This window comes from Mixophyes fleayi, chromosome 11 (genome assembly GCF_038048845.1).
Source record: "Mixophyes fleayi isolate aMixFle1 chromosome 11, aMixFle1.hap1, whole genome shotgun sequence".
Classification (NCBI taxonomy): Eukaryota; Metazoa; Chordata; class Amphibia; order Anura; family Limnodynastidae; genus Mixophyes; species Mixophyes fleayi.
Genome location: NC_134412.1, coordinates 77,319,960 through 77,334,570, shown reverse-complemented (window position 1 = coordinate 77,334,570; position 14,611 = coordinate 77,319,960). Strand labels below are relative to the sequence as shown.

The window sequence follows — 14,611 nt, the reverse complement described above, 5'->3', positions numbered from 1 at the left end:
CCTCCCTATCCCCCAGGAGCCATAAGGCCCCTGGGTCTCCTACTACCGTGAGAGCCAAGCACCACCAAAGATGATCAGGAAGAGGTACTAGCTATCTGAGTGTAGTCTGGAACGATAACACCAAGTTGACAAATTACAGTGTAGAGGTTCAACCTGTGATTGTTTAATCTCAGAACTGATCGGTGTTGTTTACCCAATCCTACTTTAAATTAATTTAACCTCCGTAACAATGCATATGAAGGAATGGCATGATGTGGTCATATGCACATCCTCCAGCAATTGTATTTTTTTTTTCTTTATGTGTGGAGATACTTTTCTTTCTAGCTTGCTGGGAAACGTGAATGCCTTCTCTTCTATAAAAGTATTTCCTGTAACCTGTAATAATAGTCACCATGAGTCACCATGTGCTCTATCGCCACCTGCTGCCCGTTTATCATTATTGAATCCCTTTGACCATTACTCTTGCAGCTTTCAGTATTAAAAGTGATCATGTTGCCTAAACAGATAACTTGAAGACAAACATTTTATGGATTAAACCAGTTTTCCAGATAATGCTGCCTATTAATTTCCTAGGATCCAGTCATATCGTACAATTGCTCAATACTGAAAAAAAATAGGGACATTTTTAAAGCCTGGTACTGTCCCTAGAACTTAACAGCAACTATGTTATCAGTCACTTATATTATTAATTGCACACTCCGTTTTAATTTTTTTAAGCAAACTGCAATATTTTGCTGTGGCATTTCCTCCATACTTTCATTAAACATTGTTCAATGGAATTTGTATCAATAATGAACCTGATTTTGATGCATGCGTTGTCTTTCCACGGCTTGCTCCTTGTGTTTGACAAGGTCATGAACTTTAATGAACGATGCAGACTCCATTTCTACCAATCCACCATTTCCGTCCCCATCTTTCTACCAATGTTTCCCAGTTTCTACAGTATTACCCCCATAATTATTAAGACTTTTACCCCACTAAACGTTCTCCTGATATGTCGAGTCATCTTCTTTTTAAAATGTTCACCTACTTACTATGAACTTTAATGATATTTTAACAACTGATCATGACTCTTTGACCCTTTTCAGAAAGTGCACTGTGTATTGTATAGTAGTCTGCAGAAAGTGCCTTTTGACTATTGTTAAATCTCATCATTTTTAAAAGGAAAACTTGTAAACCTATTGTGAAGAATCGCTCTACGAGTTAAGTTATCAGAACCTGTTGTTGACGAGAGCTTCACCTTGAGCAACCACCTTTCCCATGGAAATGGATATATTCACCGGTACTCGGTTGTCCCCAGGACTTAATCTCGAGTAGTGGTAATTTAACTCAGGTAGGTGGGCACCACAAAGGACTTGGCAGCAGGATGCTGATGCAGGATGTACCCCGTACCCAATTAAGCAGGTACACTGTGTAGCAATATGATGCAGTACCAAACTCCACCAGTATTATGGTTTGGCAGTGTAGAGTAGGGAATGGAGCTGGAGAGCAACACTGCTAGGTAAGGTGCCAGAGCAAGATCAAGCTGTAATACTGGAAGGTGAAACAGAGCCGACAGATGAGAGTCTGATGGAGCAGATAGCAGGCACCACAATCCTGCAGCTGGGAGGTAGTCTCACAGAAGAAAGGCAGAGTCAAACAACAGGCAAAGGGTCAGCCCAGGCAGCAATATTCATGGTCAGAGTCACAAGCAAAAGGTCTTATCCAGGAAGCAATCAGGTCACAGGTAGAGGTCAAAACCAAATATCAGACAGGAGCAAAATATTAACAATAAGAAAAAATATAAGAAAAAGAAAAAGGCAAAGATTGATTCCTGTCGCACTAGTGAAGAGCACAAACCCTATATGGTAGTATTGAAGGATAAGTACCTCTCAATTAATGCCAAAAAGGGGTGCAACCTATTGCTATAATATACATATTGATAGATAAGGAAAGAAGCAGAAGATTGATAGGGTGCACTGGAACTCTATAAACTGGTTTAATATTACAATAGGTGAATGTATGTTATAATAAAACGTAACATAACTTTTATTAATCACTAAAACAGCGAGATATCTAAAAGGAATATCATATCTAAAAACAATTGCACAATGAACTAGCTGGATGCTCTCTACTAGCCTGATACAATAATAGCCGGGGTTAGAATTTATAGATCCTAATGTCTGTGAGGAGTATATACCTCCTATCTAGATGTAGTCAGCAATCTCAAATTTAAGTCGCACTGTGTCTGGATAGAACTAAAAAGTATAAAGTATTTATGTAAACTGCTATCCCATAATAGAAGCCTAGCTAGTTAGCATAGTATATTGCTGGCTAGCTAAGTAGCTCCTTTGCCAGCTAAGGGTTAGCTCAGGGGTAGGCAACCTGCGGCTCTCCAGGTGTTGTTAAACTACAAATCCCAGCATGCCTTGCCACCTATCTGCTGGTTATCTACTGGCAAAGCATGCTGGGACTTGTAGTTTTACAACATCTGGAGAGCCGCAGGTTGCCTACCCCTGGGTTAGCTGATACACAAGATAGTAATCCTTCCAAATAAATAAATGGAGATGTTGTTCTCAAGACAACAGTGCGATAAATAACTAGACAAATGCAGATTATGGAGTGTGATTTGCTAACTGCCTAGATGGCGCTCCACTAACTCTGGATATATTGGAGCAATCAATCATTCAAAGTATCCCCTATAGAAGTATAATGAGGCCGAAGCATCCTGCGGAACGCCGACGCGCGTTTCGCTGGTTGTGCTTAGTCTTGTGCACCCTATCAATCTTCTGATTCTTTCCTTATCTATCAATATGTATATAGGAGCAGAATATTCTCAGGAACAGGAGCACAAACTGGCAAAGGCTTAGTGAAGCTGACCGGTATTTAAAGCAGTGGTAACCAATCAGGACAGGTGTCAGGCACTCCACTCATCTGTAGCTCAATCTGTGATCACACCCAGGCTGACAACAACACTGCAGCAGCCAAAATGAAACAGTTACCTGCTGTTCCTAACACCTATGTAAACTGGTCTGCAGACCCCATGCTTCCCGTTTAGTCCCAAACTAAAAGTAAAACAGGGGAGCCATCTTTGATGAATCTGCCATATGCAGGGAAACATGTTAAATGTTTAAGATTTAGTTGTCCTTTCAATAGAGGTGCTCTCAGAATTGCCAGTGAAGAAGATTTTCTAAAACACATAGCAGAGAACAAGGCTAATCCATTTTATGCTTGTATTTTATGTGGAAATTGTAAGTGTGATTCCTATATTTAAATAAAAATAAATGGTTTTGAAATACACTTGATCTATTTGAGTTTTTCTCTTTTTCTCCAGCTCTCTTCCTTACCAGCAAAATATTACAAGGATTTGTTGCATAGTTGCCTTCTATCCAGGAATGTCCAGGAGACTACCGAATTTCTGGGAGTCCTCCGGACTCACAGGAGAGAGCAGAGCAACCTCCTGGTGCCAAGCCATTTGTTAAAGTAAGCGGCAGGGGTCATAAGCCCCTTAAGACGCGATTTGCGCATCATCGTGGCCCCGTGCACTGCTGTAATAGGCCAGAACGTGTTATAACCGCGTAGGGGCAGGGCCAAATTATGTGATTCGGCTAGTCCCACCCCCACCTCTCCCCCGATCTCCTGGAGGCAATCTTGCCAAAGCTGGCAAGTATTATTTATTGTGGCAATGGAGGGATTATACCAGGGTAAATAGCAGTGGTGGATATTGATTGCCCAAGAAAGGGGTCCTAGAGAGCACTCTTCCTCTAATCAATTGGGTTTTGATTGTAAGTGGGAAACTAATACCAGACATGATCTTAGTTTTATGGAAATCACTCTAGCACAAAATTAATAATTTCTTTGGAATCATAGCCACAGGGGCAGGCTAGGCTGGGGGCCATCTGTCCCCTGGGCAGGTCCCATAGTGGGCTACCTTGGACTGGGTCACCGGCATTTTTTATACTTTAAAATGTTCCTAATAGGCTGCTGAATAAAGTCTTGCGCCCCGGGCTAAAATTTGACAGCCCTCCCCTGCATAGCTATGAATTTGGTGTCACAAAAAACTCACAACCCTATATAACTACAACAAAATGATCCAATTAAGAACCAGAGACAACAAATAGATTTATCCCTTCTTTTACACTTCAAAAGGACACTTTGCTGTTTAGCTGGTGCATCCAAGGAAGTGTTTAGTGTTACCTTGTAGAACAGTGATGGGCAACAGGTAGTCCTCCAAGCCTCCACATATGGCTCCCAGCTCCTTCCAGCTTCCTGGACAGATTTGTTTGTTATAGCTTGTAACACTTGTTTAAAATGCCTGCTAATATGTTATTATAGATAGGCGTCTCTTTCTTCCATATAGAGGCAGATTCATTTCCCAGTGTTGTTCTTCAGAATGCCTGCCACACACTATTACCATTAGTATGGTAATTTCAACACTGATTTTTGCAGAGCTTTTTTTTTTTTTTTTTTACACACGATACGGCACGCAAATAGATTTACGTCCGAAGATCAATTAAGCTCATACTTGCCAACTTTTCCTCGTTGGTTTAAGGAAGATGCCGGGGGAGGTGAGCATGTAGGGCGGGGCTTAACGAATTGCATCATTTTTAGCCCCGCCCCTAAACGGTTGTCACAATCTAAGATGACGTGATAGTTGCATCATTAAGCCCCATCCCCGCCACTTATCTATTGAGGGGCCGAGAACCGGGAGGTTGCCCTGCTCTCCCGGGAGGTCTCCCAGAAATGTGGGAGTAGGCAACTATGCGTTAAAGTAAAGCAGCTAATAAATCTCTAATACATCTCTAGAAACTGAAGTGTCTTTTACATTTCTGTCTCCATTACTGAAGTCATGTTGTCTTACCTGTCAAGTCTTTTGATTAAATCTTGGTCTCCATGAAAATGGCCACCTCCATAGGCATCAATACATGGACATAGGACACAATTTCTGAACCGTGTCATCATGCCACAGATGGCGAAGCCAACCACGTCATGTACTGGCTCAGCATCAGGGAGTATGTCAGAATCTTCAGGGAGTGAGGGAGATCACCCCTATTTCAGGGAGTCTCCCTGACATTCAAGGTAAGTATGAATTAAGGTTGGGCCCTTAATGTTTTGGTATCCTCATGAATGTCTCTCAGTATGCTGACATGTCTCTTTTATTAGCATTGATGTAGTAAAAACAAATACAGTTTTCAGTATCATTGGGCACACCATAATCTTATCACTGCGCTGTCCCTACTTAGAGGACCTAATACAGTTATGGCCATGTCTATAACATTGTTGTTAATAAAGCTTGCTGTAAAAAAAAAAATGCTTGACGTCTAATGCGCACGCTGAGCATTTGGACTCCACGATTGTTAAGGGCAGCGGGGAGTTTGATAGAGGGCACAGCATGGTTTTCCTCAGCTTGTCACGATGGGTTCGGAGTCGGGGTCCCGATCGCTATTGGAGGGTTCAGGAGGTGCTTAAACATGCCCGGGTAAGTGAGGGGAACGTGGGTCATACACAGACTGCCAGCACTTCCAGCTCACTACATGGGAGAGATCCCATGCATGTACCACTGAATGTCAATGCTGGTGGCAATTAGCACCTGTCCCTTTTTATTGCTTAAGCAGGCGTAGGCGACTTGTGGTCATTCAGCCGCTGTGGAACTACAAGTCCCAGCATGCCATTTTAGTCTGTCATGTCTTGCTGGGGGTTATAGCTCCACAACAACTGAAGAGTAAAAGGCTCCCAAAGACTGATTTAAGAAACTGGGTTGCTGGAGAGGGCAAGGACACTTTCTTATTGTCAGTGTTGTTCTTTTCTTTACTGTTAATGGCCGATGAATCCGAAAATATACGGTAATTCTGTTTGGACGTTGTAGAACCAAATTACAAAAAAATACATATTCCTTGCACTATTTCAAATGGCCAAGCAGGGGTGTGTTTGTTATAAAATAAAAAAACAAAAAACAAACTGTTTAAATTCATAATCAATTCCTTTCTGATAACTGTTACATTTTGCTATATGCTCAAATTTTACAAGTGTACACCTGAAGTCAGGGTCAGACAGATATCTGGTAAGAAAACTCTGAATGAAAAATGTGAATAAATACCAGGGGGCATATTCAATTCTCGGCGGAAACTCCGAAAATCCTGCGGTCTATCCCGCACACTATTACCGTTATTATAGTAGTAGTGCGTGGATAAAACGTTAATACAGTAATTTTCTCGCTGCATTTCAACTCCCTGAGCCGCGAGCTGAAATCCAGCTAAATATTACCGTATTAACGGTAATAGTTTTTCCACGGCACGGAAAAACTACAATTGAATATGTCCCTTAGTCTCTGTTTTATAAACAGTATTGGGTGCCCTTCATACACGAGACACTATGGGGGGTATTCACTGGATATATGTGTGTATTTAGCAAATTGAAAACATGAGGTATTAGTTCATATTTTGATCAAAACATTTAAGCCAGCATCAATGGCACCTCATTGTATGCAGGTCCTACGCTGACCTATATGCTTTGAACACTGTTAAAATTAAATGGACTCACCTTCCAGGTACAGAGGCTTGCATCTAGCTAGGGCTAACATCTGAGCCACACCCAAAAGAGCCTTAAATAGGCCTGATAGACAGCTGCTAAGACAACATTTGGGGGGAAAAAACAGAGCAAGAATACACCAGCGCCCGGTATATCCCCTATTATAGATGGTACCAGCTGCATGGCAATATAAATGCCTGTATATGTATACAAAACAAAAAGACAGTTGTCAGCGCTTAACCTTAACACTGCCAATCTATGTGTATCTAGCAAAATAATAACACAAGGTATTAGTTCATATTTTGATCAAATCATTTAAGGCTGCATCCCAGGGTCAAGAGCACATCATTATATGCAGGTCTTACATTTTATAAGGGAGGGGGTTAACTTGCGTTTTTGCTAAATATAACACCATTGACTGTGGGGCCTTAATATTTATCTTTTGGTCCCTTCAATGCACTAATGCTCACAATTGCCTGAGTTACCATGGAGATGACAGATGCATTGTGATGTGTTATAATTTGTTTTTAAGGTTGACCTTCATTACTGAGTACATAGTGTATGTGAATATTGTGTGAACCAGTGGGTAAGTAGGGCACAAGTATAGAATCTTGCTTTGTACATATAGATTTTGTAGCTAACCCACAGTTTTGAATACAGTTGTTAAAAGTTAAGATTCGTATGAAAACTGACAACTGTTTTTAAGTGAACATTATACTTGATTTAAAGAGGAATATGAATGTATTTAATGTTCTATTTGTCCTACAGGCCATTAGAATGTAAGGAAAACAAATGCCACATATTTTGTATGTATAACCGATTTGTACCCTTTTTTTATTTTGCTTTAAATGCAGCATTTTCGTGGTCGAAAAAATCGTTGTTTTAGCTTGGCAGTGAGAGCTGTACGACGAGCCTTCGTTTATTCAACCAAAGCCAGAAAGGCTAAGAAGCACATTATGAGAACGGTAATGTATAATGTAACACATCTCTGTCCCACGTAATACAATGTATACTGTATATAATTAATTACAGTCTAAATCACTTAATGTTGACCTTGCAATTTGCAGATTACTTACATAATAGTGCACTTTGTATCTCAAGAGATCACACAGAGATCTTTATTTTTCTGCATGTTTGAACGTAACGGTAACCTGAACAGTGGGTGATACATATCTAACAGGAAAAAAGGAGGGGAGGATGACCTAATTCTATTGCACCAGTGATTCAGAGCATGTTCCCATCATTCTTATATTATGGCTAATCCTCAAGTGGTGCCATAATCTAGAGAGTGAAACCTAAGAATAGTAATAGTACATAGAGAAAAAGGAAGAGAGAATATACAAGGTGCACAAATGCTCTGATAAACTATAATTCTCATAAAGAGATGGTGGAACTTTTATGTCAAACTTAATTTTTATTAGCTGTTAGAATTAAGCAAGATATCAAAACTTTGAAAAAAAAACTGTGTGCTTTAAAATCCGCTGGATGAACTGTAACCATATATTCAAATTATTTTTGGGAATAGTGCTAAAGGTGCCATTGAAGACTTTGTAGATTGCTGAGATATAATGTATCATCAATAAGAATTGGTTCTCAAAATGTAGCAATCGCTATCTCTAACTACCAGTAGCTGCTACAATAATTCTGGTTGGTAAATATATCGTGTCTTGCTGACTACCTATCTAATGCTCAATCTATCTTTGGGTCTATTGGAGCAAATAGATTAAAGAAAATTCCCTTGTATAATTAAAGGCAACAAATACAGCAGGCGGAACGCCTTTAAAAAGTTAGATATTAAAGCACACGGTTGTTTTTAAAGTTTATTTGTTTTAATATTTTGCTTAATTCTAACAGTTAATAAAAATTGAGTTTGACATAATAGTTCCACCATCTCGTTATGAGAATTATAGTTTATCAGAGCATTTGTGCACTTTGTATATTCTCTCTTCCTTTTGCTCTATGAACCTGCTCAGTGGAGGAAGCTATTTTGTGGGCTTAACCCATAATCATGAGAATACAGCTCATCAGTTGACTAGTGGCATCACTGAGTCATTCTCTGCCCTTAGAATTCCCGACCATTCACCTGAAGTAGCTTCGCTGTTGTATCAGACAGTTCCCTGGAGGCAGGCGAGGTCTGAGATCACATGCACTGCTAGAAATAATAGCCGTCTCCTGATTGTATGGCTTCAGCACTACTCAATTCAGTGGTTGCCTCTCATTTCCAGCATGGGTCAGATCCTGATCCTGATTTCCCATAATATAATGCAGGTGCTAGCGGCCACCAAACTAACATCCTAAAGTATAGGAATGAATAACTGTCCATTCCCCCTTCCACCACTTGCCATACTTAGCCAGTTTTGCTGACAAATGGACACTAAGGAGAAGAAAGCAAGCTCTGTTAGCAAAAAAAAAAAATACATTTGTATTGTTGATTTGTTTAGCTTGTAGATCAATGTTATGCTATTTCGGCTTCTGTTCAAGCTGCATTCACTAGCCAATAAATGTTCCCTGATCTGACCGGTGCCTACATTTAACAATATCATATTATAAGTATTAAAGCTATGTTTTTTCTAAAACTGGTTCATTTTACCTGTTCTCTTTGCTGAGATAATTTAAGTAAATAAAAACTATATATTTTAATTCTATCGGAAAGTGTAGCTGACCAGTGATTTGGCTGTGTTAGTGTGACTGACACTGAGCACTACTAGCTAGACTGGACTATATGCCTTAAGAGCAAATGGAATTTTTCTTGGTTCATATTTGTTCTGCTTGTCTCCTTTCAGTTATGGATTACCCGAATCACAGGAGCAGTTCAAGAACATGGCATTAAGTACCCTCATTTTGTTTCTAATCTTGCCAAAGTAAGTACACACCAGCAGTATTGCTATTTTTGTTTGCACAATCCCATTGAGAGTTGTATTAATTCATCTCTTGTCTTGTTTCAGTGTCAGGTGGCCTTAAACAGGAAAGTAGTCTCCGATTTGGCCATTTATGAACCCAAGACCTTTAAATCGCTGGCAGCTCTGGCTAAGAGGAGAGGGGAAGAAGGTTTGGCTTCAGCCGTAGGAGATGGTAAAGAGCCCGAAGGAATATTTTCTCGCGTGGTGCATTATCACTAGTCCCAAAAACTTTTCCTACAAACTGTTGCAGGTCATCAGCAAAGCTCTTTGTTTGTATCAACAGTGAAAATAACAAAAGTGCATCTAAACCCTCGTTTTGGCTCTGTGATATTTAATCTTGCGGGTAACTGAAAAGGGCAGATGTGGTTCCCAGTTACTGTCCACTTTTTTTTATACCATGGCACAAGAAAAGGGGCTTGACAACACAAAAAAAATGACTCTTGCTCCCAGCTCATCTGAAAACGCCTGTATTATAGACTTAATATCTGTTTAGGAGAGTACTATGATACGTGGAAAAAGTACAGACAATATAACGTGCAGGGGAACTGCATGCTGAAAACTCTTATGTTCTGTGTCAAAGAGTTGGTTTGTTATTTACTTGTCAAGCTATAACCTTTTTATGTTTAATAAAAATAATTACTGTTTTTTGATAGACAGGGCTGTGTTATCCAGCTGTCTTTTGTTTCCCCCCCCCCCCCCCCCCCATCCATTACCGATGGTGACAGTAATATGTTTTTATACATATAACACAGAAATTATGCAAATATATCTGTTATGTTTAATAATCGTGTGTATACTGTGAGTTCTGATATCATCACTTAATCCATACATGCTCACTTTTAAGATTTCTCCCCCGGAAGATCCGAGGGAGAAGTCATGTGACATGGGCTAGGAGGATGGCGTGGTGACATTTTGCGTCACCATAGCCCCGCACCCACTATAGAAAAGCCAAAAATCACGGCATTAACCGGAGGGGGTGGAGCTTAATGACACGATTGAGCCCCACCCCCTCCATTCACTGCCGTGAATTTCGCCAAATTTCAGGCGTTTTGCCTACTTGACCGGGAGGACTCCCCGAAATTCGGGAGCCTCCCGGCAATTCCGGGAGATTAGGCAGGTATGACTTAATCATTTACAGTATTGGGTGCTTAATTCCTTCTAATACATAAGTATGGATGTTATAAGTCACTTTGAAGATTCTGACCCGAGTAAGAACACATGGCCTGCTGTGGTCTTGGGTCTTTATGTAGTCACAAAACTCCTCAGTTACTTATAATATCCCTTATAATTTTCAGTAGGGGTTAAACTATGTCCTGTTATTAAAGTGGAAAAATAACTGATTGCCAATCCAGTTTCTTAAAGGGAAAATTAATACATTTATTTAATAAAACGTTGGCTTTAGTTTTGAATAATTTGGAGTTTCATTACTGAACCCACCACTGATAGTCAACAAACAGAAGTTTTTATACCATTTGGACAATGGAAATGGTTCACAAGTGTACATAAAGGTTTACAGAGTTATACCATGTTCCAAAAAAAAGTTACTTACAATATGCAATAAGCTTTGTCTATCTGGGCGGATGAAAATGCCCTCTGTTGATATCTGGCTTTTTTGGTCACTTAAAACAGGTAACTCTTAAATAGAAATATTACAATTAGTGTAATAAGTCAGATTTAGGGGTATATTTACTAAACTGCGGGTTTGAAAAAGTGGAGATGTTGCCTATAGCGACCAATCATATTCTAGCTGTCATTTTTGTAGCATGCGTTAGATAAATGAAAGCTAGACTATTGCTAGTTGTACTGTGTTTACATATGAAACTGAATACAGTACAACAAAAGGCTGTGTTTATACTAAATAAATGTGCAAATCTAGGTTTTTACTTATAGATTAGTTTTAAGGGGGGTATTCAATTGTTAGCGAGTTTGGAAGTTCGTGCGTGAAAAGTCATTTTTTTGCTATTTTACCTTATTTTCGAGCGCGAAAACTTCTCACGCAATTCTATTCTTTTTTTTTTTTTTTACCGAAACGGTGTTATCGCGCTCCAAGCGTTTGTCAATGTTAAAGTATAGCTGGCTGCGAACCCTTAGCGGAAAAAGCTATTCAATTGTTTTTTAACGCCGAGTGTGAAAAAGGCAAATATGCTGTTTTATCTCGCACCTCCATGGTCTGCTCAAAGAAAAAAAATTTTTATTAAGTTAAGAAAAATATACATTAAACTGAGAAAATAGGTGTAAAAGTAACCTAAAAAAAGAAAAGTACTAAAAAAAAGTGTATAATAATTTTTGGAAATTTCCCCCTTTAGAAAAAACCATAGTGATGCATGTATTTAAAACTTTTAGATATTATTTTTTTGTTTTTAAGGGGGGGGGAGGGTGGTTTTAACAGTGAGCCCTTCGATTCACCCCCATTCCACATTTTATGCTTTACATTAAATGTAGCAGATTTTTGGTTCGTGACTGAAAAGCCTATGTCTGCAAAGTACTCCCTACTATTGCATTTGGACCACCTCTTTAATTAACTTGAACTTTAGTCTTTTATATGCAAAACTATGTTTACGTTTCAGTCATGTTTGACTGCCTGTATCAGTGCTACATTTCAACACCTCATTCTGTCCATGTCTGTTATAATGCACATCGTACTGCATACAAATTTGCCTAGGTCATGTTAGTAAAGATTGTTGGTTAAACCATTGCTTAACAGGGCTAAAATGTAAGTGTGATTACCCAGAAGTATTTTTTTTTTCCTGTGTAGGAGTAGCTTATCTGCATGTTGAGCAATCTGTACCTTGGTATCTGTCTCATAATGAGACTCTCATTAAGTAACTGGAAACCTTGAAAGCGTCTTTTATGCATGTTTTAAACTTTTTTGACAATAAGCAAACTTGCCGAGCTTTAACTATTACACAATCGTGTGACCAATACTGTTTTGGAAAATATATCTAGCAGGTTTGCTCCAGTAAAGGAGCAGCATTCCTACCAAAAGCTGAAGTATTAATATACGCCTGTTTCATTAAATTTGTCAGGTGAGCCTAAGAACTGTACAGCGTGCTTATCTTGTTTTGCCGACCTGCTCTGTACAGTGAACATTCTGTTCTTTTAACTGCTTATACACCCCATTGTAACTGTCCAGTCCATCAATCATCTTTTCAGTTGCTGCAAAAAAGATAGTATTGTGAATCCTCCCTCCTCATGTTTTTTCAACTGTTATGGCAGCTCCTACAGGTGAGTAAGACCATTGTGGTACGTCTAATGGTATCTCTGCACTTCTGATGATCCTCCATGATACATTCCATATATAGAAACATCCATAAATACTTATTCTGTCCAAATTGCTTTGCCAGTTTTGCCTTCAGATGCTGTTTTAAAACCTAATTGGACACAAATAGCAACATGTATTGAACCCAGGGGGCTGTCAGTCTGGATCAACTTCTGATCGTGAGCTATCAAATGCTGGTCTGGGTAGATGATGAATGTGATTGGAAGATGCCAACATCTTTTTGTGTATGAAGACATCACCCGACAAAGATAATTATGCCATGTTGGATCCTGCCGTTTGGGCCTGGATATTTCAGATTTGGTCAAATACGTGTATTTATGTTTATGGCCAAATTTCACAGTATATCTTGTTATAACTATGTTTTTGTGAACAATTTCTTGCAGTATTGAATCAGTTTTAATAACAGTCTGTTTTGTGTTCTTAAAGTATTCACGTCCAATAATCTTGTTTTAAAAATGCTACATTTATACAGGAGATTGTTTGGTTTACAGTAATTTTGCCAAATTGGGTTGTGATTGTATTTCGAAAATTCTTGCGAGTTACTGAACACTTTCTAAGAATGGGCTCTTGAATGACATTTGTGGTGGCAGTATTTTATTTCTAATAGTGAGTGGTAGAGAGTTTTGTTGTTTTTTTTTTTTTTTTTGGGGGGGGGGGGGGTAGTCATTTTAGATATACCAGGTGATCTTGTTTTGATTAACTCTGTCCCACCCATGTGTTTCACATGTCCAGTTATGCCTTGTCACAAATTCTGTAATTCACCAGATGGCCTGGCTGATTGACATACCAAATTATTGATTCTTACTGAACATTCAAGGTTTCAGTTACATTTTTATTACAAATCATGGGCTACTTCTTCTTGTCCAACCTGCAATTTTATTTTCTCTACAATCTTTTTTTTTTTTTTTTATGTTTAATGTAAAGTCATCTTTTGTCATTCTAGATCAGTGATGAGCAAACTGAAATATTTCAGGGACTGCACCAACCCTCTAACCTTCAAAAGAGCCTCACAGCACCCTTAATCTCAGTAATAAGTTGAAACAATACATTTATTCAAAGAGACACCTATCTGTAATAATAACATATCAGCAGGCATTTAAACAAGTGTTTATATGACAATAAACCAGAAAAGAGATGGAGGCTCAGAGGACTGCCTGTTACCCATCAGTTATAGATACTGATTTAAATATTTGTATATCTAGTTGTTTCTTGTTGACATAATAAAAACTTCTGTTCAATAACAAAAAGAGTATTTATTGTTAAAACACTTGTTTACTGATGTTTTTATGTCTGCTTTGCCCACTTTACATCTGCAGTAACTTCAGTTGAATTATGTTTTAACATGAACTAATTCTGTTCTAATAACTGCAAACGAAAAATAAGATTAGAGCTACATTAGCAGTTTGTATCATGCTACTAATCTTGTTTGCAACAAATCATAACATCTGTGTTTTACTTGCAGTTGTCTGCGATTTGCTGTTTAACCTCTTGTACTGCTTTCCTATTGCTATTGTTGTTGTATGTGATTTTAGAAATATTGCATCTTCCATTAAAGTTAATAGGGGAGATTCGATTGTGCACAATGTGCCCCTGAAACTGTCCGCAAAGACACTCTGCGCCTATGTCCGGCCTGAGATCTTCACTTATTTTTCCACGCACCGTATTGAGATACAAGATATTTTTTTAGTACAGTATTAAGTGTTAGTCAGCGAGCCGGACATAGCGGTGATGTCCAGCGGCACACCGTACACAATTGAATCTCCCAATGAGTATGAATTAACAAAATGGAGCAAGCTGCAACACATAGGGGCATATTCAATTGTTGAATATGCCCGCGGTGTTAAAACTATTACCATTATTACGGTAATAGTAAGCCGGATTTCAGCTCGCAGCTCCCTGAGCCGCGAGCTGAAATCCAGCTAGA

General features: G+C 38.9%; 1 protein-coding gene across 1 annotated transcript; it reads left to right on the top strand.

Moving 5' to 3' along the window:
• Positions 1-5,310: 5,310 nt before the first annotated feature.
• MRPL20 (mitochondrial ribosomal protein L20) lies at positions 5,311-10,063 on the top strand. The gene is made up of 4 exons (XM_075189775.1): positions 5,311-5,458; positions 7,362-7,472; positions 9,291-9,368; positions 9,453-10,063. Exons 1-4 carry the CDS (start codon positions 5,372-5,374, stop codon positions 9,624-9,626), a joined length of 450 nt encoding a protein of 149 aa, XP_075045876.1. The 5' UTR covers positions 5,311-5,371; the 3' UTR covers positions 9,627-10,063.
• Positions 10,064-14,611: the final 4,548 nt, after the last annotated feature.

Coding starts and splice junctions, on each gene's coding strand:
- MRPL20 (XM_075189775.1), top strand. CDS start 5,372: ATGGTTTTCCTCAGCTTGTCACGATGGGTTCGGAGTCGGGGTCCCGAT. Junction 5,459..7,361: donor AGGTGCTTAAACATGCCCGG/GTAAGTGAGGGG, acceptor CTTTAAATGCAG/CATTTTCGTGGTCGAAAAAA. Junction 9,369..9,452: donor TTGTTTCTAATCTTGCCAAA/GTAAGTACACAC, acceptor GTCTTGTTTCAG/TGTCAGGTGGCCTTAAACAG.